Here is a 26,916-nt window from a genome sequence, read left to right as displayed (position 1 = left end):
ATGGTGAAGTTTTCTGCTTGGAGACGCTTATCGTATGAAGGTTTATGGAAGGAGTCTCCAGTGTCAGTGCGTCGTTGCGAAATGTTCCAGACGACAGTTCGCGAGGGAAAAACTGTTTGTAGCTGTGACATCGAAAGTGATAAGAGGATCTCAGCTGAATTGCTGAAGTAATTATAAACAGATACAAATTTGATTGCATGTACTGTCAATCATCAGGAAAACCATCCTACCCCATGACTGTTTATTTTTCAATCACAGCCCACCCCATGATGCATTATTCCTTCCAAAATACTGTAAACAGCAATATCACACAATTACTGTCCAAGTTTTGTATGTTGCACATCTGTACGAGTGTGAAGGAGTTACCTGATACTTCAGACACAGCTGACATCATTGGCCAATCAGATTTACCGAAACAACTGTCGCAATCCGCAGATAGTATGGAATCTCCAGTCGCAACAATTTTTCAACAAAGAAATGTATCCAAGTTGTTGCTTGTGTCTTCGAGAAAATACACTGGTTTCTTTTTCAATTGTGTTCATATTTACATTGGATCTCGATTTAACCATCTGGCTGATGCAAGGCAACTTGCAAGTGAGACAGAATCCAGACACGTGAAGCCAGCCAACTGCATCTTTTCAAACTGTTGCGTTACAGGGCACAATCAGAGGAAAGGGCTGTCAACCGTCTTCTGCATACATCGGCTCATGGACGTCCACGAAAGGCAAGTGTCGCTTATCGACTGCGAGTCGTAGGTGAGCTGGAGCCAAGCTCAGCTGACATTGGTACAACCTGGATGGGTGTCCAGTCTATTGCGGGGAGAGACAAACGGCCATTCACACACACGGACAATTTCGAGTAGCCAGTGTGGGAGGGAATCGGAGCGCCTGAAGGAAATCCACGCAGGAACGAAGAAAACATGCAAACTCCACACAGAATGCCCCGGTCAACAGGCGGGTTCAAACCCAGAACCTGTTTACTGTGAGGCAATAGTGCTCACCATTGCACCACGAATGCCACCCTGTATGCCATTCCTCCAAATCAGTTTTGCTCCTTTGGCGCTTTCAAGTATAATTCTAGCTACCGGTTCGAAAACGTTTTGCGGAGATGTTTGGAGATAATTAATTTTGGGAACCTGCTCTCATTTGGAGCTATTCTGTCCAAAGTTAAAACATTTTGCATCACATGAGCAACATTTCCTACTTATATATATAAATTGGAGAGTGATGGCACGGTGGTGTAGGGGTCAGCACTGTCGCCTCACAGCAAGAAGGTTCTGGGTTCCAGCCCAGTGACCGACGGGGGCCTTTCTGTGTGGAGTTTGCATGTTCTCCCCATGTCCCTGTGGGTTTCCTCCAGGTGCTCCGGGTTCCCTGATATGCAGGTTAGGTTACCTGGTTGCTCGAAATTGACCATAGGCGTGAATGTGAGAGTGTGAACGTTTGTTTGTTTCGATGTCTCAGCCCTGCAATGATCTGGTGACTTGTCCAGGGTGTACCCTGCCAGATTGCCCACAACCCTGCACAGGATAAGCAGTTACAGATCATGGATGGATGGATGGATGGACGGAAATTGGAGAGTCATTATGGATGGGGAAGCGGCTCTGGGTTCCCGGATTCGAGCCCCAACACCGCCAAGCTGCCACTCTCTGTCGGACCCTTGATCCGATCCACACTGACCTCGGAGAGAAGTGTGTGTGTGTGTGTGGGGGGGGAATTCTCTCGAGTTGACATGATGGACACCTGTCTTCACACCAATGGTAAAAAAAAATAGGGGACGATACTTATTAACCAGTACCTTTCCTCGCTCGAGTCTTTGTTTCCACATCCTCATGAGGACATCTTTTGTACCTTTGGTGTGTACCAGCCACCTGGTAGGGTTCATGAGGTGTACCTTTACAACTACAAGGTGCCCGAGTGGCCCTTAAAGGGCACATCTTGGGTATATTTAGGAGCAAGATCAATGTAATTCTCTTGTTTTCTATTAAACTTTGGTCAAATATCTGTCACATTTTGCATTTTGTGCAATTTTTTTTATCTTGCGCAATACCAGAAAAATTCAGTTGAAATCAAGCCATTTGAGGCGAATTGGTCCGCCTCTGAAAAAACTTGCCATTTGGATTTCCCGGCAAACATTGATTTTCGTGACATCACGTGTGGGACGTCTCCTTCTGAATCCCATGTCAGCGTTGGTTTGTCTCTGAGAATATGACCTGGTGGTTTTCTGCAAATTTCTTCGACGTTATCACGTAATTATTAAAATGGTTAACAGATGTATCGTAGGACGGTGTAGCAACACCAATCTTGATGGGATTAGTACTCATCGTTTCCCAAAAGACTAGACAATGAGAGACAAATGGGAGCGCTTCGTGCGAGGCACCCGGAAAAACTGGCAACATGCAACGGACCACAGCATATGCGGGGCTCAATTCAGAAAGCCCGATGACTTTGAGAACTATTTGCAGTGGGAAATGGGCTTCAAGAAGCAACCTGATCTGAAAAAAGACGCAGTTCCATCTGTCAGAATGCCCAAAGCAACATCGTCTCCATTTGTGTCAGCGTCACCAAAGGAGCCAGCCACGTTCGTCTCCCCTGACAGAAGGCGAAGTACCGCATCCACTGAGGCCCTCAAAGCCGAGGACCAAGCAGAGCCGAGAAAAAGACCAAGAAAATCGGCAGTTCACAAGTTGACTGCTGCCAGGGTAAGAAATAAGAGAGACTATACTCTATCCTGTGTTTGTCTCTCAGCCTGCTGGCGGATCCGCACGTGACCTCACGAATCTGGATCAATCTGGCTCCAGACTCCCTTGGGAGTTTTCCAGACGCGTTTTGTTATTTTATTTTTTTTTCTGCTGTAGACACATGGCCTTGTGCAAAATTACCCTTCTGGATGAGTGTGTAAAGGGACTTAAGGCCCAGTCCCACTGGCCAATGGACACAAAACGTATGCAAAAAGGACACAGCGGACGAGCAAAATTTCGGGGGTCGCTCTATCCGTTTTCATCCGCTCCAGAAATGGACAAAATTGGCGAAAATTTGCGAAAACAGAACGGAAAAGAACGGACATGGGTAGTATACAGCGGGGATGTTAAACGCATGTTCATAGGAAGCCTAGCGGATGAAAGCGGATGGAAGTGGATGACAGCTCCGAAGGGGTTACCGGTGATAACTGAGAAGCGGACGCATAGCAGAAAGAGCGGATGCATAGCGGATGAAGGGGATGCATCACGTACGCCTAACGGAAACAAAGGGGATGTTGCGCGGATGTATATCGGATGCAGACCGTTCACTGCGCATGCGGGGGGGTATGAATTGCGTCTGCTCCGCGGATATAAAGGGATGCAGCACGCACGCCGTCAGCATAAAGCGGAAAGACATGCTGGCGGCTACATCGAGAGATCTCTACTACGGCCCAATCCCAATTTCTACCCCTCCCCCTACCCCTCCCCCTTCCCCTTGGCCCTTCCCCTTGAAACTGAGCTACAAGGGATAGGGCTTGAAATTCAACCCCTATGTATTGGGATAGCCCTTCAACGATCGCATACGTCATCGCGTACCTCCGTCAGCGTTTACGTTAGCAAAACGCGACAAAATGCGTCATTGGCTGCGACCAGCCGCTACAGTCAGAGCCAGAGGCAGAACCAGAAATCTCTGCTGGCAGGGTGTGATTTGTTAACTAACACCACTGAATGGGATATCTTTGGCGCTTCGTGCACCACATCCGACAGAATGAGGTGTCAGAACACTCATGTAAACAATAAAAGCGAGAATAACAGAACAAAACGTACGCAGTAAAGCAACCGAAAACAATACTCACTCCCAAAGCTTTTTAGCAGCAGCTTGGATTTCAGAAATCGCTGCTCATTCTCAGCTCGAAAGCGAATCAAGCGGCGTGTTTCCTCTGGATAACAACTTAAAACACGTAAATAATGGAGAAAATACATTTATGACAATCTTTCGCCGCGGGAACCGCCATCTTTCTGAAATCCGCATGAAATCTCGCTGAAATCCGCATGGCATTGTGGGAAATCACTCAAACCCCTTCGTTCGGAGTCAGCTCCAGGAAAATCTCCGTTTGGAGGGGTACAGAAGCCCTCCCCCTTCCCCTACCCCTCCGCGTTAACTGGGATTGGGATACCCCTACCCCTTCACGTGAACGCGCAAAATGGAGGGGAAGGGCCAAGGGGTTGGTCCAAGGGGTGAAATGGGATTCGGCCTAAGTATACGAGATACATCCCAGATATAAACGCTTTGTCCGTTTTGAATACTTTATATACGAGATGCATACGCTTACATCCTTTCTATTTCCGTGCTACTAACGATGAATAGACGTTTCATGTACCTTATCTTTCCTCCCTCTTTCCGTTTTCAGCTGCAGCGGCTGTGAGTTGCGAGGATGCCCAGAGGATGCAGAGAGGATACAGCAGACGTTTAACGGATGATAACGGACATAGAACGTTTGTTGCTCGTATATGTCGCGGATTTACATCGTACACGGCGGAAAGTTCATCCGTTCTAAAAGTTTTGTGCAGCTCAAAACTTTTTGCGCGGATGAAATCACAGTGGACGGATGCTCGATGGATAGAGCGTATGAAGCACGTATGCAATGAGTACACAACGGATGCATAGCGTTTTCCAACGGATGGCAAAGATTTTTTTACGTTTTACATCCTCTTTGCATCCGTAAGTGCAGTGGGACCGGGCCTTTACTTTCATCGAAAAAAAACACTCAATTGGTCCAGGATAGCGCTGTCGCCTCACAGCAAGAAGGTCCGGGTTCGAGCCCCGGGGCCGGCGAGGGCCTTTCTGTGCGGAGTTTGCATGTTCTCCCCGTGTCCGCGTGGGTTTCCTCCGGGTGCTCCGGTTTCCCCGACAGTCCAAAGACATGCAGGTTAGGTTAACTGGTGACTCTAAATTGAGCGTAGGTGTGAATGTGAGTGTGAATGGTTGTCTGTGTCTATGTGTCAGCCCTGTGATGACCTGGCGACTTGTCCAGGGTGTACCCCGCCTTTCGCCCGTAGTCAGCTGGGATAGGCTCCAGCTTGCCTGCGACCCTGTAGAAGGATAAAGCGGCTCGAGATAATGAGATGAGATGAGATGAGATGAGATGAGATCTGCCACTGAGTGAGTGAGTGAGTGCGCGCGCTACAAAAGCCCCAATCTCACTCACCGACTTTAAACTGGGACGCCTTTTCATCGGGGTCGTCGGGGTGCTCGTGCTCCTGCGCGAGCATCACGTGCAGAATCCCGAATGAGTTCTGGATGCCGAAGATGGAGCCGTTGCACCAGGTAGCGGCGAACGCCACGAGCCAGCCGTATCCTCCTTCCGGTGGCACAAACTGCCCTGGACTGGCAGCGTCATCCCTGCGCACCTGCTCTTCTTCCGCCTCGGAGGGAAGCTCGTGCGTCCCGGAAGCGCGCTCCACTGACCCCGACGCCCCAGGCTCGAGCGTCCCGTCACCGCTGTCGGTGATGCAGCTGCTGTTTGCCGGATGCATCATGCATGCATGCGCGCGCGCATCCACACCAGAGTCCTTCAAAGTCCTGACTGCATGAAATGTGAAAGAGCTCCGCGCGCAGCAAAGTGTTCCAAAAGTGTTTAAATCAGGCGACTTCAATCGCTCAGAAAGGTGACATCATGGGGTGCGCGCGCTCAACTCCCGCAGACAAAGCGCTCGCGCTGAACAAAAAGCCCCGAGCTCGCGCCTCATGAGCTGCTTTTCTCGCGCGCGCTCCGCTCGAGCTGCAGCACACACCGGGGTTCCGTTATAAACTCTCAGCCCCGCCTCCATTCAACAGCTTTCTCTCTCTCTCTCTCTCTCTCTCTCTCTCTCAGTCTGGATTTCCCCGCCTCTCCCTCACCTTCCTAAAAAAAAAAGCAAAGAAACAGAAATAAATAATAAAATCCACCAAACCGGGATGTGGTTTCAGAGAGCTTCCCCTCCTCCCTCCCTCCCGCCGCGCTTTCTGTTCATCCGGGGTGCGTCTCAAACCGACACCGCGTGCTACCACAGTGAATACAGGAGATGGTGAGGAAACCCGGCAAACTTCAAAGGACCGTCCTGTCGTTTCATATTAGAGGTTGAACTGTACCGTCACGTGACCACGACCGTGCACACCGGCCAAACAAACATACAGGGCGATACTGTATTCACAATAGAACATAGACAACATATCAAATGTCAAAAGTGAGACATTTTGAAATTTCATGACAGCAACACATCTCAAAAAAGTTGGGACAGGGGCAATAAGAGGCTGGAAAAGTTAAAGGTACAAAAAAGGAACAGCTGGAGGACCAAATTGCAACTCATTAGGTCAATTGGCAATAGGTCATTAACATGACTGGGTATAAAAAGAGCATCTTGGAGTGGCAGCGGCTCACGGAAGTAAAGATGGGAAGAGGATCACCAATCCCCCTAATTCTGCGCCGACAAATAGTGGAGCGATATCAGAAAGGAGTTCGACGGTGTAAAATTGCAAAGAGTTTGAACATATCATCATCTACAGTGCATAATATCATCAAAAGATTCAGAGAATCTGGAAGAATCTCTGTGCGTAAGGGTCAAGGCCGGAAAACCATACTGGGTGCCCATGATCTTCGGGCCCTTAGACGGCACTACATCATATACAGGCATGCTTCTGTATTGGAAATCACAAAATGGGCTCAGGAATATTTCCAGAGAACATTATCTGTGAACACAATTCATCGTGCCATCCGCTGTTGCCAGTTAAAACTCTATAGTTCAAAGAAGAAGCCGTATCTAAACGTGATCCAGAAGCGCTGACGTCTTCTCTGGGCCGAGGCTCATTTAAAATGGACCGTGGCAAAGTGGAAAACTGTTCTGTGGTCAGACGAATCAAAATTTGAAGTTCTTTATGGAAATCAGGGACGCCGTGTCATTCGGACTAAAGAGGAGAAGGACGACCTGAGTTGTTATCGGCGCTCAGTTCAGAAGCCTGCATCTCTGATGGTATGGGGTTGCATTAGTGCGTGTGGCATGGGCAGCTTACACATCTGGAAAGACACCATCAATGCTGAAAGGTATATCCAGGTTCTAGAGCAACATATGCTCCCGTCCAGACGACGTCTCTTTCAGGGAAGACCTTGCATTTTCCAACATGACAATGCCAAACCACATACTGCATCAATTACAGCATCATGGCTGCGTAGAAGAAGGGTCCGGGTACTGAACTGGCCAGCCTGCAGTCCAGATCTTTCACCCATAGAAAACATTTGGCGCATCATAAAACGGAAGATACGACAAAAAAGACCTAAGACAGTTGAGCAACTAGAATCCTACATTAGACAAGAATGGGTTAACATTCCTATCCTTAAACTTGAGCAACTTGTCTCCTCAGTCCCCAGACGTTTACAGACTGTTGTAAAGAGAAAAGGGGATGTCTCACAGTGGTAAACATGGCCTTGTCCCAACTTTTTTGAGATGTGGTGTTGTCATGAAATTTAAAATCACCTAATTTTTCTCTTTAAATGATACATTTTCTCAGTTTAAACATTTGATATGTCATCTATGTTCTATTCTGAATAAAACGTGGAATTTTGAAACTTCCACATCATTGCATTCCGTTTTTATTTACAATTTGTACTTTGTCCCAACTTTTTTGGAATCAGGGTTGTACCTATCGTTTTACGATACAGCAATCAAAACCAAATACTGAAGGCTTATCAAAAAAAAATCTTTGCCCCAGATTTCCTGGTTGTTATTTCTTTAAGAAGAATAGTAACAAAAGCCAGAATCTTTCAAATCAAGCGATCTGAGAAATAGGGACAATTTGGCATCTCGTGGAGGTGAGCTTCAACACTTCGAAACTGAGTATAAAGTTAAACAATCCTAAAATTGTAAAAAAAAAAAAAGTCTGAGATTTGATTTTTTTTTACTTCGATTTCAAGAGATAAAATATTCATACTCGATGTTTTGGGATCTTTTATTATCCCAGTAGTTTTTAAAGTACGTACAGCGTTATTCAATTTTTGCTCATAATATTTTCAGTGAGCTTCACGCTACTTTACTCTTCGTTAGTTTTTTTCTTTTTTTATCAGACATCTAGTTTTTAGGTTTGTTTACCTGACATGTTTCGATGTACGACTATCGTCTTCCTCAGAGTGTCACCGGATGTTGTTGGTGACGCATCTTTTATCAGCTGATGTTTCCGAAGGCGTGGCCTTCCTGTCTGGTTTGACAGGTCGGTCACGCCTTCTACTGTCTGTTCATCCCCTGCAAGATGGCACTCCAGGTATGGGAGAGCATGTATGCTCCCTCATCCCGGTTGATGGTCCTCGGGCTTCGCTTACGGATCTCCATGGCCTCCCTGATCCTTTACTCTTGTTGCGAAATGTAAACAAACACGGAATCGAAGCACGATCATGTTGTGGTTTGAAAACGTTGATTTTAAACCAAAATTCTTCGAATATTCTCAATAAACTGTAAAAATACATTGCATGCATAGTCTTTTAGATCGCAAAACAGGGTTCGTGTGCACGGTAAATGTCACGTGGCATGTCATAATGTTGAACAAAGAGTTAGTCCACCTCCCTCTATTAACTATGGTGCTACACAGTATACACTCTTCTCACCTTTTACAGACTTGCCAACTTTTCAAACTTCTCATGCGGGAGAAAAGTGCATGAACGACCTTTTCAATTGGACGAGGGTATGATGCGCGGTTGAAACGATAAAAACAGTGGATCCCAATTAATTGCAAACCATTTGAAATTTATACAATTCAAGAGTTTTTGATTTGTCGATATTCAGAGGCTCCAACTTGGGAAATTGCAAAGAGGGAGATTCTCCCTCTCTGCAAGTCGCTCGGAGGGAGACAAGTTTGAGCACCGTAAGCGTGAAGGCAAGTTCTCATCTCATCTCATTATCTCTAGCCGCTTTATCCTGTTCTACAGGGTCGCAGGCAAGCTGGAGCCTATCCCAGCTGACTACGGGCGAAAGGCGGGGTACACCCTGGACAAGTCGCCAGGTCATCACAGGGCTGACACATAGACACAGACAACCATTCACACTCACATTCACACCTACGCTCAATTTAGAGTCACCAGTTAACCTAACCTGCATGTCTTTGGACTGTCGGGGAAACCGGAGGAAACCCACGCGGACACGGGGAGAACATGCAAACTCCACGGGGCTCGAACCCGGACCTTCTTGCTGTGAGGCGACAGCGCTAACCACTACACCACCATGCCGCCCTAATCAAGCTCAACAGTCCCTAAATATCCACCTTGATCATCCACCTTGCTTGGAAAAAAAAAAAAGTCATGACTCAGATATATTTGTGAAAACAGTGATATTTTAACACCTATGTGTCAGAGGCTCCAACTTGGAGGGAGACATGTTTGAGTGCCAGTGGTGTAGTGGTTAGCGCTGTCGCCTCACAGCAAGAAGGTCCTGGGTTCGAGCCCCGTGGCCGATTTCTGTGCGGAGTTTGCATGTTCTCCCTTTGGGTTTCCTCCAGGTGCTCCGGCATCGGAGTGTCTGAATAATTTCAACGGCATTTGCTTATGTAGTAATTTTAATACAGAATTTACTCTGATGAAATTATTCAGACACTCCAACGCCCCCCCTTAAAAAAAATCGGATCTGCACGATTCAGCCGTGAAAAAGTCAGCATCTGCGCCTTTAGTTTGTGTGGAGAGATATGATCTGCAATAACATGCATTGTTGGCTACAGACCGAAACATACTTTCAGAATGCACTGGCCAAGGCAGGACTAAACTCCATGTGCCTTCTATAATTAAAAAAAAAACAGAATAGTAATTTGTAAGCTAAAAAGCCTGTGTCTACACTTTTCTCTCGCCGAGTGGCAGCTGTTTTCAACTGGGGCGGGAGGGCGGGACATGACTGAATGGGTGTTTCTGATTTGTCAGCTGTCTTCAACTGGGGCGGGAGGGCGGGACATGACTGAATGGGTGTTTCTGATTTGTCAGCTGTCTTCAACTGGGGCGGGAGGGCGGGACATGACTGAATGGGTGTTTCTGATTTGTCAGCTGTCTTCAACTGGGGCAGGAGGGTGGGACATGACTGAATGGGTGTTTCTGATTTGTCAGCTGTCGTCCCTACACCGCATGGCATGCCCCAAGCGTTTACAACACAGAATTCCAGGTTCTCCGCTCCAAAATCGGCAGCTTCAAAACGATTGATTTTTTTTTTTAACCAACAACCAAAAAAAAATTAACCGGTTGACGTTGATTCGGTCAACCACCGGTCAAACGGTCATCGGTTAACATCCCTAGTTCTGATAAACGGTCCTACATCCGCGAAGCATCCTACGGTAGGAGGGGATGTCAGACATGTCTGTCGAGCGGTCCTACATTGCAGGAAATCCTACAGTGTGATTCAACTTTAACTTTCAGTCATAGTTCGCGGTTTTTCCCTCTGCAAAGAACATGCTTCTACACTGATACATCGTCCACCAACCCTGTCAGAATTCATATGAATCTAGGACGCTCTGACTCTTCAGTTGACCCTGTCAGAATATGTACACAGCAAATTCCTCAGTGTTGAATTAACACTTTCAGAGTTAATTTGTGTCCAATTGGACCTATATAAACACAGTTGGGTGTTAAATCAATACTCTGGGTGTTAATTCAACACTGGGGATTTTGCTGTGTACAACCCCGATTCCAAAAAAGTTGGGACAAAGTACAAATTGTAAATAAAAACGGAATGCAATGATTTACAAATCTCAAAAACTTATATTGTATTCACAATAGAACATAGACAACATATCAAATGTCGAAAGTGAGACATTTTGAAATTTCATGCCAAATATTGGCTCATTTGAAATTTCATGACAGCAACACATCTCAAAAAAGTTGGGACAGGGGCAATAAGAGGCTGGAAAAGTTAAAGGTACAAAAAAGGAACAGCTGGAGGACCAAACTGCAACTCATTAGGTCAATTGGCAATAGGTCATTAACATGACTGGGTATAAAAAGAGCATCTTGGAGTGGCAGCGGCTCTCAGAAGTAAAGATGGGAAGAGGATCACCAATCCCTCTAATTCTGCGCCGACAAATAGTGGAGCAATATCAGAAAGGAGTTCACCAGTGTAAAATTTCAAAGAGTTTGAACATATCATCATCTACAGTGCATAATATCATCAAAAGATTCAGAGAATCTGGAAGAATCTCTGTGCGTAAGGGTCAAGGCCGGAAAACCATACTGGGTGCCCGTGATCTTCGGGCCCTTAGACGGCACTGCATCACATACAGGCATGCTTCTGTATTGGAAATCACAAAATGGGCTCAGGAATATTTCCAGAGAACATTATCTGTGAACACAATTCACCGTGCCATCCGCTGTTGCCAGCTAAAACTCTATTAGTTCAAAGAAGAAGCCACATCTAAACGTGATCCAGAAGCGCTGACGTCTTCTCTGGGCCAAGGGTCATTTAAAATGGACTGTGGCAAAGTGGAAAACTGTTCTGTGGTCAGACGAATCAAAATTTGAAATTCTTTAAGGAAATCAGGGACACCGTGTCATTCGGACTAAAGAGAAGGACGACCCTGTTAGGACTAGGACTGTTTTGGCCTCTAGAGGCCGCTGTTATTTCCTTTTCATGTCGTGTTTATTTTGGCCTCTAGAGGCCGCCACTGTTCCTGTGTTTTGTGTTTGTGTTAATTGCCTAATTATCTTCACCTGTGTCCTTAATTAGTTTGTCTATTTATACCCCTGAGTTCAGTCCTCTTGTCACGGAGTCTTTGTGCTGTTATGTTTATCTCCAGTTTCCTTTGTACTGTGTTTTTTGATCTTCTTAGCTTTTGAATTTTTGCACTTTGCTTTTCTTTTGGATTATACACTTTGGTTTTTTTTTGTCTTTTGTTTTGCCCTGTATATAGTGTATATAGTTTAAATAAACCTTTTGATTCTTTTTCTACTTCTGCCTCACGCCTCTGCATTTGAGTCATCCCCCTGGTGGCCTAGTGGGGGTTTGCTGGATTATCACACCAACGAACCAGGTTCGAATCCCAGCAAAACCCTAACAGAAAGACTCCGTCATGACCGACTCAGCAGAGGCTGCTTCAACTGTCTACCCGGCCAACCTTCAGGGAATTATGGCAGCTTTGACACGCTTCGGAGCGACCATGGACGCTCATGGACGTACACTCACCAGCCAACGTGAGGCCCTCGCTCGCCACGAGGAACTGCTTCAGCAAATTGGGAAAACCCTGGCACAGCTGACATCTCTGCCTGCATCTCCAGTTCCTGCTCCTGATCCAGCTCCCACTCCTGCTCCAGTGCCTCCTGCAATGCTGCCTTCTTCACCTCGCGAACCCAGCCTTCCTGCACCTGATTCCTTCACCTGAGTTCCCAGTTATTCTAGGCCTTCCTTGGCTTACTCGCCACAACCCTCGCATAGACTGGGTAACAAGCCAGGTTGTGGAATGGGGCCCTGCATGCCATGCCTCTTGTCTGCTCTCTAGCTCTCCTGTGTCTCCTGCCGAGCCCCCTGATCTCACCGAGTTATCTCAAGTTCCCACAGAGTACTGGGATCTCAAGGAGGTATTCAGCAAGAGCAGGGCCGCCGTTCTTCCTCCGCACCGGGCCTACGACTGTGCCATCGACTTGCTCCCTGGGACTACCCCTCCTCGTGGCAGACTGTTTTCCCTCTCTCAGCCAGAACGCAAGGCCATGGAGGAATACCTCAAAGACGCCCTGGTCTCTGGGTTCATTCGACCCTCCACCTCACCTGCTGGAGCCGGCTTCTTCTTTGTCGGCAAGAAGGATGGGGGGCTCCGACCATGTATTGATTACAGGGGCCTGAATAAGATCACTGTGCGCAACCGATATCCCCTTCCGCTGATGTCCACAGCTTTCGACCTGCTCCAAGGCGCCACCGTCTTCACCAAGTTGGACCTACGGAACGCATACCACCTCATCCGTATCCGACAGGGAGACGAGTGGAAGACTGCCTTTAACACCCCGTCTGGGCACTACGAATACCAGGTGATGCCCTTCGGACTCACCAACGCACCAGCTGTTTTTCAGGCCCTAATCAACGACGTCTTAAGGGACATGATTAACCTATACGTTTTTGTCTACCTCGACGACATCCTTATCTTTTCCAAGACCGTGCAGGAGCACCGCCACCATGTCCGCCAGGTTCTCCAGAGGCTGCTACAGAACAATCTGTTCGCCAAGGCCCAGAAATGCGAATTTCATGTTCCCGAGGTCTCCTTTCTGGGATTTATTGTACGGACAGGCCAACTCCAAATGGACCCTGCCAAGACCCTGGCCGTCCGGGATTGGCCTACTCCCAAGTCCGTTAAGGAGGTTCAGCGGTTCTTAGGATTCGCTAACTTCTACCGCAAGTTCATCAGGGACTTCAGTTCTGTGGCAGCACCCATGTCAGACCTCACCAATGGGACAGGTGGATCTTATGGCTGGTCTCCTCAGGCAGAAAAGGCGTTCAAAGACCTCAAGGACCGCTTCTGCACGGCACCCATTCTGGTTCTCCCGGACACCTCCCAACCATTCATCGTGGAGGTGGACGCCTCGGACAGTGGTGTCGGCGCGGTGCTCTCTCAACGTTCGGAAGGAAAGCTGCACCCCTGCGCTTACTTCTCCCACCGCCTGAGTCCTGCTGAGTCCCGGTACGATGTGGGGGATCGAGAACTGCTAGCGGTCAAACTGGCCCTTGAGGAGTGGAGGCACTGGCTGGAGGGAGCACAACATCCATTCCTGGTTTGGACTGACCACAAGAACCTGGAGTACCTCCAGCAAGCCAAGAGACTGAACCCTCGACAGGCTAGGTGGGCCCTGTTTTTCAGTCGGTTTGACTTCACCCTCTCATACCGCCCCGGCTCCAAGAACACCAAACCTGACGCACTGTCCAGACTGTTCTCTGCCACTAACAGGGAGAATGAAGTCGGGCCTATTATCCCTGTGTCCCGGATTGTGGCCCCTGTCCGCTGGGGTATTGAGGAGGCTGTCCGACGAGCCCAACGCCAGGACCCCGGTCCTGGGACGGGGCCACCAGGCCTCTTGTACGTCCCACATCAAGCCCGGGCCAAGGTTCTCCAGTGGGGTCACTCTTCCCCTCTCACCGCCCACCCGGGAGCTCGGAGGACCCTGGACTTCCTGAAAAGACGCTTCTGGTGGCCTAACATGGAGAAGGAAGTAAGGTCATTTGTCCTGTCCTGTGAGGTTTGCACCAGAACCAAGAACCCACGACAGCGTCCCCAGGGTCTCCTGCATCCTCTGACCATTCCCCGGCGTCCCTGGTCCCACGTGGCAGTCGACTTTATCACGGGTCTCCCTGAGTCACAAGGTAACACGGTCATTTTGGTCTTAGTTGACAGATTCTCCAAGGCCTGCCGCTTCATACCACTGTGCAAACTCCCCTCTGCTCTTGAAACTGCGAAACTTTTGTTTAATCATGTCTTCCGAGTCTTTGGTCTTCCACAGGACATCGTCTCAGACCGAGGGCCCCAGTTCTCCTCCCGAGTGTGGCACGGGTTCTGCAAGGTCATCGGAGCCACTGCCAGCCTCTCCTCTGGGTTTCACCCACAGTCCAATGGTCAGACGGAGAGGCTCAACCAGGACCTGGAAACCACCCTGCGAGGCCTGGCTATGGATAACCCGACATCGTGGAGCACCTGGCTGCCATGGGCGGAGTACGCCCACAACACCCTGCAGTCATCGGCCACCAAGCTGTCGCCATTCCAGTGCCAATTCGGGTTCCAGCCACCTCTGTTCCCGGACCAGGAGGAGGACGCGGGGGTGCCCTCGGTCAACCAATATGTGAGACGGTGTCGCAAGACCTGGAGCAAGGTCAGGAAGACCCTCATACAGACCTCCAGAACCAACCAGACTCAGGCCAACCGCCATAGAAGACCTGCACACGCTTTCCGCCCTGGGCAGCGTGTTTGGCTGTCCACTAAGGACCTTCCACTGCGGGTGGAGAACCGCAAGCTTGCTCCTCGCTACATTGGCCCCTTCAAGGTGGTGCGCAGGGTGAACCCTGTCTCCTACCGGCTCCAGTTGCCCCGGACTCTGAGGATCAACCCCACTTTCCATGTTTCCCTGTTACGGCCCGTACTGACGTCTACGTATGCCCCTGCCCCTAGGAACCCCCCACCCCCCCGCATCTTCCAGGGGCAGACTGTGTTCACTGTGAATCGCCTGCTTGACTCCCGCCGGGTCCATGGCGGGTTGCAATATCTGGTGGACTGGGAGGGCTATGGTCCTGAGGAGCGCTGCTGGGTTCCTGCTCGGGATGTCCTTGATAAAGAACTATGTCAGGACTTCCATTCGGCCCATCCGGATCGCCCTGGGAACGTCAGGAGACGCTCCTAGAGGGGGGGGTCCTGTTAGGACTAGGACTGTTTTGGCCTCTAGAGGCCGCTGTTATTTCCTTTTCATGTCGTGTTTATTTTGGCCTCTAGAGGCCGCCACTGTTCCTGTGTTTTGTGTTTGTGTTAATTGCCTAATTATCTTCACCTGTGTCCTTAATTAGTTTGTCTATTTATACCCCTGAGTTCAGTCCTCTTGTCACGGAGTCTTTGTGCTGTTATGTTTATCTCCAGTTTCCTTTGTACTGTGTTTTTTGATCTTCTTAGCTTTTGAATTTTTGCACTTTGCTTTTCTTTTGGATTATACACTTTGGTTTTTTTTTGTCTTTTGTTTTGCCCTGTATATAGTGTATATAGTTTAAATAAACCTTTTGATTCTTTTTCTACTTCTGCCTCACGCCTCTGCATTTGAGTCATCCCCCTGGTGGCCTAGTGGGGGTTTGCTGGATTATCACACCAACGAACCAGGTTCGAATCCCAGCAAAACCCTAACAGACCCAAGTTGTCATCAGCGCTCAGTTCAGAAGCCTGCATCTCTGATGGTATGGGGTTGCATTAGTGCGTGTGGCATGGGCAGCTTACACATCTGGAAAGACACCATCAATACTGAAAGGTATATCCAGGTTCTAGAGCAACATATGCTCCCGTCCAGACGACGTCTCTTTCAGGGAAGACCTTGCATTTTCCAACATGACAATGCCAAACCACATACTGCATCAATTACAGCATCATGGCTGCGTAGAAGAAGGGTCCGGGTACTGAACTGTCCAGCCTGCAGTCCAGATCTTTCACCCATAGAAAACATTTGGCGCATCATAAAACGGAAGATACGACAAAAAAGACCTAAGACAGTTGAGCAACTAGAATCCTACATTAGACAAAAATGGGTTAACATTCCTATCCCTAAACTTGAGCAACTTGTCTCCTCAGTCCCCAGACGTTTACAGACTGTTGTAAAGAGAAAAGGGGATGTCTCACAGTGGTAAACATGGCCTTGTCCCAACTTTTTTGAGATGTGTTGTTGTCATGAAATCTAAAATCACCTAATTTTTCTCTTTAAATGATACATTTTCTCAGTTTAAACATTTGATATGTCATCTATGTTCTATTCTGAATAAAATATGGAATTTTGAAACTTCCACATCATTGCATTCTGTTTTTATTTACAATTTGTACTTTGTCCCAACTTTTTTGGAATCGGGGTTGTAGAATTAATAGTTGTTTTTTTTCTGTCACTATTCACAAGTACCATTTGCTCTATTAAAATGAGTGTAGGACGTTATTACAATTCAAATGACGCCGCAGGACGTTCTCACAACTCACATGACCCCATCAGAATATGCTTCTACATTAATAAATGAATGTAGGATGTTCTGACAATTCAAAAGACCCCTTCAGAATATGCTTCTACATTAAAATATGAGTGTAGGACGTTCTTACAATTCAAATGACGCCGCAGGACCTTCTGACAGCTCGTATGACCACGTCAGAATATGCTTCGACAGTAAGTAGGACGTTCTGACTATTCAAATGACCATATTCAAATGTGTTGTGCGCGTGCGCAGTGGGGCTTTGAAGGATGAGTAGGGTGTAGGGCGACTACAACAGCTGATCAGATAGGTCAGAAGTTGAAGTGCTTTGGTGGAAGATCGTGAAGGGGAGATATTTCAGATGTATTGCAAGACTCATGCAATGGTTAGAAATCAGCATTATGTTAGATTAAGTAGTAAAGATTGAATGCACGCCGTTAACCTGCACCGTTTATTCCGCACCGTTTATAGCAGGGGTCGGCAACCCTAGGCACGCGTGCCACAACTGGCATGCCAAGCAATTTCCAGTGGCACACTGACGATGATACACAAACCTAATTATTCAACACATTTAAAACGTTCAAACGTCATCTTGAACTGTCATTGGCTGTTGCATGGCGAGCCTGCTCTTTTAGCATGACTACACAACAATATAGCGCCCCCCTCCCAGTGTTGCCAGATACTGCTGACATTTTCCAGCCCAAAATATATTCAAAGCCCGCCAAAATGCACTTAAAACCGCCCAATCTGGCAACACTTTCCCCTCCCCATATTTCTCACGAGATGGGCCCACTTGATGCAGCAGTTGCGCTAAGATGGCAAAGAAGCCGACAGTTCGGGCTTTCCTCTCCTTGTGGACCAAAGAATATGGGTTCGTTTCTCAGAGGGACCGTGCTGTGTGCACGTTGTGTTTTGAAACTGTTGTGTGTCGAACATCCAGTGTTAAACGTCATTTCGAGGCAAAGCATGAAAAGACTTTCAAAGATCAGGCAGATAGGGACGAATCAATCTCACGCGCAGTGTGCGGATATGGGAAGCAAGCCCACACTTTAAAAGTCTTTGCCTCAGCTAAAAACAATGCCACTGAAGCTAGCTATATAATTTCTCACCACATAGCTAAACATGGAAAGCCATTCACAGACGGTGAATACATTAAAGGAACAGTCCACCGTACTTCCATAATGAAATATGCTCTTATCTGAATTGAGACGAGCTGCTCCGTACTTGTCCGAGCTTTGCGCGACCTCCCAGTCAGTCAGACGCAGTCAGACGCGCTGTCACTCCTGTTAGCAATGTAGCTAGGCTCAGTATGGCCAATGGTATTTTTTGGGGCTGTAGTTAGATGCGACCAAACTTTTCCGCGTTTTTCCTGTTTACATAGGTTTATATGACCAGTGACATGAAACAAGTTCAGTTACACAAATTGAAACGTAGCGATTTTCTATGCTATGGAAAGTCCGCACTATAATGACAGGCGTACTAACACCTTCTGCGCGCTTCGGCAGCGCATTGATATCTGAGCTCCATATCAATGCGCTGCCGAAGTGCGCAGAAGGTGTTAGTACGCCTGTCATTATAGTGCGGACTTTCCATAGCATAGAAAATCGCTACGTTTCAATTTGTGTAACTGAACTTGTTTCATGTCACTGGTCATATAAACCTATGTAAACAGGAAAAACGCGGAAGAGTTTGGTCGCATCTAACTACAGCCCCAAAAAATACCATTGGCCATACTGAGCCTAGCTACATTGCTAACAGGAGTGACAGCGCGTCTGACTGCGTCTGACTGACTGGGAGGTCGCGCAAAGCTCGGACAGGTACGGAGCAGCTCGTCTCAATTCAGATAAGAGCATATTTCATTATGGAAGTACGGTGGACTGTTCCTTTAAGGAGGCTTTTCTCTCCAGCTCGGATAGTCATTTTGAGGGGCTGCCAAATAAAGAGACAATAAAATCAAGAATAAAAGACATGCCCGTATCAGCCAGAACTGTTGAGCGACGAATTGGTGAAATGGCAGAAAACGTAAGGGTGCAGCAAACAACTGGCATAAAAGATGCAGCGGTATTTAGCATTGCGCTTGACGAAAGCGTAGATGTGAATGATGTGGCACGTTTGGCAGTGATGGCAAGATATTGTAATGTGACTGAGAGAGGAGCTCTGCTGTTTAAAGCCAATGAACCCTGCTGGGCATCTTTACCCGAAAAGTTCAACTGTCTTCGCAATATCGCACTGGCTTTATTGTCAGTGTTCGGATCAACATATCTGTGTGAACAGATATTTTCGCACATGAAGAATGTACTTTGCCCCTCCGGAAGTCGTCTGATAACGGGCCATTCGGAAGCATGCGCCCAACTCAAAGTGACCAATTACTGTACCATCCCCACATCTCGGAGCTAAGTAAGGGGAAGCAGGGCCAGGGATCACACTGACTGATGGGCAAAACATTTATTTTGTAACAAGGCTACTTCAAATTTGCAGTTTATTGTTCAGCCGCTTTATGTAGGCTATTTGTCAATGTTCTCTGACACTCATTATTTAATTTTTTTCTGTAGTTTTATTATTCATCAGTTCCATTTCCATTAGGCTGCTACGTCTTTATTGTGAATAACTTGGGCCTGTTACCTACTGAAAGATTTTGGATGTTATTTTGTGAATTTGTATAAGCTGCTTGCAATGTTGTTATCCAATGGGGGGGGGGGGGGGGGGGGGTTCTTAAACCTTGTGTGTGAGGTTAATGGCATAAAACAAGTGCAATGGTGTTTTACATTTGCTCAATGCATTAAATATCCATATCCGTCTAAAATGTGTGGCGTCTAATTACACACAGTTAACAACACCTATTTGAATGGCACACTAACTAACAAGAAAATTTCTAATTGGCACTTTTTTCGTTTCCGGTTGAGAGTACGTCGTGCGCGTTCTGGCTGCCGCTTCTCACCAGAGCTTTTTTAATTTTATTTTCTTTCTTTTTCTATTTTCATTTATTTATTTATTTATTTTTTTCTGTGTGTTTGTGTAGTTTGATGTTTGTTTGAGTGTTTTGTCCGCCGGTTGTGGTGTAGCTCCAGACCCAGTTTTGGGCGTCGGTTCCCTCCAGGCCTTGGTTCACTGTGGATGATGCCTGCGTTCCCAGCTATGGACTGCAGTGAGCTCGTTGCTCATTTTACATCGTGGTTGTCCAGCGCTCTGCGCTTTAATGCTTGGCGTGATGTTCCGAGCGATGTTGCTCGGTGGCGTCGCAGCGGCTGTGCAGGCGGTTTGGGACACGCCAGCGCTCTGCGTGGCGGTGCTTCTGTGCTCGCTTTGTGGATCCATGGCATGGCGTTCGAGCGATGTTGCTGACGGCGTCACGGCGGCGGTGCTGGAGATGTGGGACTCGTTTTCGTGCGCCTTTTGGTGGGACTGTGGCTGCTACACCACTGGAATTACATCCTGACCCCTACTCGGTGGACTTTTTACTTTTTATTTTTTATTATTATTTATTATTTTTATTATTTATTTTTTTTTCTTTGTCTATAATTGTAAAGCGTCCTTGGGTTTCTTGAAAGGCGCTATATAAATTTAACTTATTATTATTATTATTATTATTATTACATGGCAAAAAGGTTGCCGACCCCTGGTTTATAGTTGATGTACGGTAGGACAAAAATCTGTTCAAATGCCAAGAAATGACGTTTCGTGCTCTGCGCATGCACAGCGTGGCTTTGTAGGACGCATTGACGTGTAGGACAGTTTATCACTACGTCCAGACTGCAACCTGAAACGACCCATATCCGATTTGTTGTGAAATCCGATTTTTTTTGTTAGGCCGTTCACATTACCAATTATATGAGACTTGTATGCGATCTCCAATATGAACGGAAAACGACCCAAAAGTGTCCCGCATGCGCAAATTGACACGTAATAAGCACATCTACGTAATACGTAAACAAAAAAAAAAGCGCACTCTTCAAGTTTGCAAGTAAAGCATGGAGATGAGGCGAGACCTGGCGATGTGGTTTTTGTGGCGGCGGCGGAACTCACACAATAATCTGATTAATGTGGGCAGCAGACTAATGAGACCGAAGGTGTCAAATTACTGGAAATTTCCAGAACAATCTTATAATCTTGTAATACAGGATGGTTTAAGTTATAAATCAGTTATAGAAACTGTTTTATTTAATCAGGCTAACAGATCAACATCCAGGTCCCTACCAAATCCACCATTAGCTTGATCAATTCTATAAAAGTCTATTTAAATTCTGAAAACTGTACAAATGTTGTTATTTTCCACCAAAGAGGCGGGATTAGCCAACGCAGAATAGTGACGTTTGTCTCTTGTTGATGACGTGTAGGTCGCATGAATGCGACCTGTCCGGTCAGACTGCAGTCGCATGTGAAAATAACGGATATGCATTGGAATTAGGACCACATATCCAAGACTACGTTCAGACTGCACCCTGAAACGACCCATATCCGATTTTTTTGCCCATATGCGACCTGTATCCGATTTGTTATTGACAATCTGAACGACACAGATCCGATTTTTTCACATGCGACCCAGGCCGCTTGGATATGTGGTCCTAATTCCGATGCATATCCGTTATTTTCACATGCGACTGCAGTCTGACTGGACAGGTCGCATTCATGCAACCTACACGTCATCAACAAGAGACAAACGTCACTATTCTGCGTTGGCTAATCCTGCCTCTTTGGTGGAAAACAACAACATTTGTACAGTTTTCAGAATTTAAATAGACTTTTATAGAACTGATCAAGCTAATGGTGGATTTGGTAGGGACCTGGATGTTGATCTGTTAGCCTGATTAAATAAAACAGTTTCTATAACTGATTTATAACTTAAACCATCCTGTATTACAAGATTATAAGATTGTTCTGGAAATTTCCAGTAATTTGACACCTTCGGTCTCATTAGTCTGCTGCCCACATTAATCAGATTATTGTGTGAGTTCCGCCGCCGCCACAAAAACCACATCGCCAGGTCTCGCCTCATCTCCATAGCAAACTGCACTGGTGTTTCTGCACCTTGAGCCAGCGCTGAGAGAAGTTGCAGAATTCAGCTGGCTATAAACAATCTAAATAAATATTTATAAAAATGTAGAAAAAGTTTATTAATATGATGAAATAAATATGTGCAAATTATTAAGCCTGAATTAAGAGTTTGGTAATACAGCGGCCGTATCCCAAATGACTGCCTACTGAAGCTCGAGTGCACTATATAGAGTTTAAAAATCCATTACTTCCTAGTAGCATGTAGTGCACTTGTATAGAAATTAGAGAGACATTTAGGAGTCAACCCTCGTTACCAGGCTACACGGTTTCATTTCAGATCAGAAACAAAAACACACACGAGACCTCACACTTTAACACTAACCAGATAATTAAACAAACAAACAAAAAAAATAAATCATTGAACTTGAAGAGTGCGCTTTTTTTTGTTTGCGTATTACGTAGATGTGCTTATTACTGTACGTGTCAATTTGCGCATGCGGGACACTTTTGGGTCGTTTTCCGTTCATATTGGAGATCGCATACAAGTCTCATATAATTGGTAATGTGAACGGCCTAACAAAAAAATCGGATTTCACAACAAATAGGATATGGGTCGTTTCAGGTTGCAGTCTGAACGTAGTGCAAGCCTGGGTCGCATGTGAAAAAAATCGGATCTGTGTCGTTCAGATTGTCAATAACAAATCGGATACAGGTAGCATATGGGAAAAAAAATTGAATATGGGTCGTTTCGGGGTGCAGTCTGAACGTAGTCTATCAGAACACGCGGATAAAGCGGCTGGAGATAATGACTACGTTCAGACTGCACCCTGAAACGACCCATATCCGATTTTTTTGCCCATATGCGACCTGTATCCGATTTGTTATTGACAATCTGAACGACACAGATCCGATTTTTTCACATGCGACCCAGGCCGTTTGGATATGTGGTCCTAATTCCGATTCATATCCGTTATTTTCACATGCGACTGCAGTCTGACCGGACAGGTCGCATTCATGCGACCTACACGTCATCAACAAGAGACAAACGTCACTATTCTGCGTTGCCTAATCCCGCCTCTTTGGTGGAAAACAACAACAATGACATAATGCGCTACATGAACAGGCACACACACAGTCTCTCTCGCACTCCGACGCGCACTCCGTCATATGCGCGATGCAGACATTAATGTTTCGCGTGCACGCGCTTGCTCACTTGCTCTGGATTCCGGGAGATATTCTCCAATTTGCGGGCATCAGGGAGCCGCTATCAATATGCGGGAGACTCCCGGAACTTCTGGGAGACTTGGGATGTCTGCAAAAGACAGTGTTTATGTAGAGAGCATGCGCACTTCAATCAATCAATCAATCAATCAATCAATCAATCAATCTTTCAACGGAGGTTGCTGCCACGGCCCCACTCACTCACACACACACCCTCTCTCTCACACAGAGACACTCTCTCTCTCACACACACACACCCTCTCTCTCTCTCTCTCTCACACAGAGACACTCTCTCTCTCTCACACACACACACACACACACACACACCCTCTCTCTCTCTCACGCAGAGACACTCTTGGCCCTTTTCCACTACCCTTTTTCAGCTCACTTCAGCTCGTTTCAGCTCACTTCAGCCCGACACGGCTCGCGTTTCGACTACCAAAAAACAGCACGACTCAGCTCGCTTCAGCCCTGCTTAGCCCCTAAAACTCGCACCATTTTGGAGTAGGGCTGAAGCGAGCCAAACCGAGCCGAGTGAGGCTGGGGGCGTGAGCAGACACTCCCCTGTGCACTGATTGGTGAGGAGGAGTGTCCTCACATGCCCACACACGCCCCGCGAGCGCGCACCCGCACCGCAAACCCGGAAGGAGAAGAATTACGAGAATTTCTGAAGCCTTATGCGCCTCGCCTCATCTATACGCTCTTGCCAGTATCTGTCCGCGCTGTCGGTGACAACAAGCCACAGCACCAAGACCAGCAACACTAACGACTCCATGTCCTCCATGTTTATTGTTTACTATCCGGGTCGTGAGACTACCGCTTAAAAGCTCACTGATGTCACTGTTTGCGCTGCTTAACGACATCACCTGATGTCCACCCACTTTCGCTAACTCCACCCAATGTGTCCACCCACCACGGTTCAGCGCGGTTGTAGTCGAAATGCAACTCCAACAGCCCCGCTCAGCCCGACTCAGCACGGCACGGCTCAGCCCCGTTTGTAGTGGAAAAGCGGCATCTCATTCACACACACACACACACACACACACACACACACAACCTCTCACACAGAGACACTCTCACTCACTCACACACAGCACACGATGTGCTTATTGCGTGTCAATTTGCGCATGCGGGACACTTTTGGGTCGTTTTCCGTTCATATTGGAGATCGCATACAAGTCTCATATATTTGTGAACGGCCTAACAAAAAAATCGGATTTCACAACAAATCGGATATGGGTCGTTTCAGGTTGCGGTCTGAACGTAGTGAATGAGATGAGATGAGATGAGGTTGTCGATTTGAGACACACCCCTGGATCAGCGAATGACGCAATCAGCGGTGGTTCAGGGAGCGCGCAGGGCAGCGCGTGCTCGAGACAGCGACGGTTGTTCAGTGCGACCGCGACGAAAAGGAAACTAAAACCTCAGACTGATCGAGTCCCGGTTTACTGCCGACTCTTTAGCAACAAGAGCTAGTCTACAACCCGACCCTGCTCTAGCTGCCTTCTTTGTGTAATTCAGTTTGTTCTTCTTGTCATGACCGGATGTAGGTTAGTGCATGTTTATAAATCGACAGAGTACCTTTACATGAGTGACAGAATCATTCAAAGGCATTATTTTCCTCTTCATATCCTCAGTCCGAGATGAGCCAAATGTCTGCAGCGAGGAATCTCAGTGTTTTAGTGGAGTCAAGGCAGGATATTCCCCGGGCGCGTCTCAAACCGCAAACTACTCCACCAAATTCTGTCTCAGAATTCAACCGACCTTGGCCATCCATCCAAAAATTCTCAGCTGGAGTAGGAATTTTAGTTAATGCACTCATATCATACCTGTTTCCATAGTCGTGATTTGGTATTTATTTGGACACCAGATCAGAAGGGATTGTCTGGTTTGGGACGCACCCATCCAGCAAGGTGTACATCCTGTACCACACTCAGCAGGAGGACAGCTTACATCAGTGCTTTTCAACAGGAACCCCAAAGGGACTGTTACAGTGGTGGAAATCCAGCCTGCTTTCCCGGTTATGACACTGACGCATCCAAGCACCAAAGTGTTCAATCAGTAGAAAAGTCAGGAATAACTAAAGCCCGAGGAGGTATTAAGCTAGGCTGCGACAGCTTGCGAGCGTCATTCGTGAGAGAGTTTCAAAAGTGTCTTGACACATTCGCGGCGCTTCTCAATTTCCTCACATGACTCGCAAAGTGTCGCTCCTTCGTCGCTGAAATTTTGAGCATGTGCAAAAAATTCGTGCGACAGAATTTCTCTCAAAATAGCAGCAAAGCCTTCGCGAACCCTTCTCAAGTCGGTTTCCGTGAGACAGGAAGTGCGAGTTCTTCAGCCAGTATCTTACTTGGCTGCGACAGCCTGCGACTAGTTGGAGACACAACGATTGCGATAAAATATCATTCATCTCATCTCATTATCTCTAGCCGCTTTATCCTGTTCTACAGGGTCGCAGGCAAGCTGGAGCCTATCCCAGCTGACTACGGGCGAAAGGCGGGGTACACCCTGGACAAGTCGCCAGGTCATCACAGGGCTGACACATAGACACAGACAACCATTCACACTCACATTCACACCTACGGTCAATTTAGAGTCACCAGTTAACCTAACCTGCATGTCTTTGGACTGTGGGGGAAACCGGAGCACCCGGAGGAAACCCATGCGGACACGGGGAGAACATGCAAACTCCGCACAGAAAGGCCCTCGCCGGCCACGGGGCTCGAACCCAGACCTTCTTGCTGTGAGGCGACAGCGCTAACCACTACACCACCGTGCCGCCCGCGATAAAATATGCGATGATCAATTCAGTGTGATTCCAAGTGAAAATTGTCGCTAATTCGCATATTTTATCGTAATTGTTGTGTCTCCAACGAGTTGCAGGCTGTCGCAGACCAGTGAGATACTACCCATACATCAGTGCTTTTCAACATGGGATCCAGGAACCCCAAAGGGACTGTTACAGTGGTGGAAATCACAGCCTGCTTTCTCAGTTATGACACTGACACATCCAAGCACCAAAGTCAATCCAGACCTGTGTTCAATCAGTAGAAAAGTCAGGAATAACTAAAGCCCGAGGAGGTATTAAGCTAGGCTGCGATAGCTTGCGAACGTCATTCGCGAGAGAGTTTCAAAAGTGTCTTGAAACATTCGCGGCACTTCTCAATTTCCTCGCATGACTCGCAAAGTGTCGCTCCTTCGTCGCTGAAATTTTGAGCATGTTCAAAAAATTAGTGCGACAGAATTTCTCTCAAAATAGCAGCAAAGCCTTCGCGAACCCTTCTCAAGTCGGTTTCCGTGAGACAGGAAGTGCAAGTTCTTCAGCCAGTATCTCACTGGGCTGCGACAGTCTGCGACTAGTTGGAGACACAACGATTGCGATAAAATATGCGATGATCAATTCAGTGTGATTCCAAGTGAAAATTGTCGCCAATTCGCATATTTTATCGCAATTGTTGTGTCTCCAACTAGTCGCAGGCTGTCGCAGACCAGTGAGATACTACCCATACATCAGTGGTTTTCAACGTGGGATCCAGGAACCCCAAAGGGACTGTTACAGTGGTGTAAGTGATGGAGCCTGCTTTCCCGGTTATGACACTGACGCATACAAGCACCAAAGTCAATCCAGACCTGTGTTCAATCAGTAGAAAAGTCAGGAATAACTAAAGCCCGAGAAGGTATTAAGCTAGGCTGCGATAGCTTGCGAGCGTCATTCGCGAGAGAGTTTCAAAAGTGTCTTGAAACATTCGCGGCGCTTCTCAATTTCCTCGCATGACTCGCAAAGTGTCGCTCCTTCGTCGCTGAAATTTTGAGCATGTTCAAAAAATTCGTGCGACAGAATTTCTCTCAAAATAGCAGCAAAGCCTTCGCGAACCCTTCTCAAGTCGGTTTCCGTGAGACAGGAAGTGCGAGTTCTTCAGCCAGTATCTCACTGAGCTGCGACAGCCTGCGACTAGTTGGAGACACAACGATTGCGATAAAATATCATTCATCTCATCTCATTATCTCTAGCCGCTTTATCCTGTTCTACAGGGTCGCAGGCAAGCTGGAGCCTATCCCAGCTGACTACGGGC

General features: G+C 47.1%; 1 protein-coding gene across 3 annotated transcripts in view; it reads right to left on the bottom strand.

Annotated features, from left to right (window-relative positions):
• slc16a2 (solute carrier family 16 member 2) overlaps positions 1-24,468 on the bottom strand; it is a 133,151-nt gene extending 108,683 nt beyond the window's left edge. For all 3 annotated transcript variants that reach the window (XR_009650828.1, XM_060901206.1, XM_060901207.1), the window contains exons 1-2: positions 24,425-24,468; positions 5,170-5,865 (exon numbers count right to left, since the gene is read on the bottom strand). Coding sequence is in view for 2 of the 3 variants with exons in the window: in XM_060901206.1 (XP_060757189.1) it covers positions 5,170-5,500 (331 nt within the window). In the remaining variant the exon portion in view is untranslated. The remainder of the gene's footprint in view (positions 1-5,169; positions 5,866-24,424) is intronic.
• Positions 24,469-26,916: the final 2,448 nt, after the last annotated feature.

The sequence above is a fragment of the Neoarius graeffei genome, chromosome 20, assembly GCF_027579695.1.
Source record: "Neoarius graeffei isolate fNeoGra1 chromosome 20, fNeoGra1.pri, whole genome shotgun sequence".
Lineage (NCBI taxonomy): Eukaryota > Metazoa > Chordata > Actinopteri > Siluriformes > Ariidae > Neoarius > Neoarius graeffei.
Note: the sequence above shows the minus strand (reverse complement) of the source record. Positions and strands in the feature narration are given on the sequence as shown.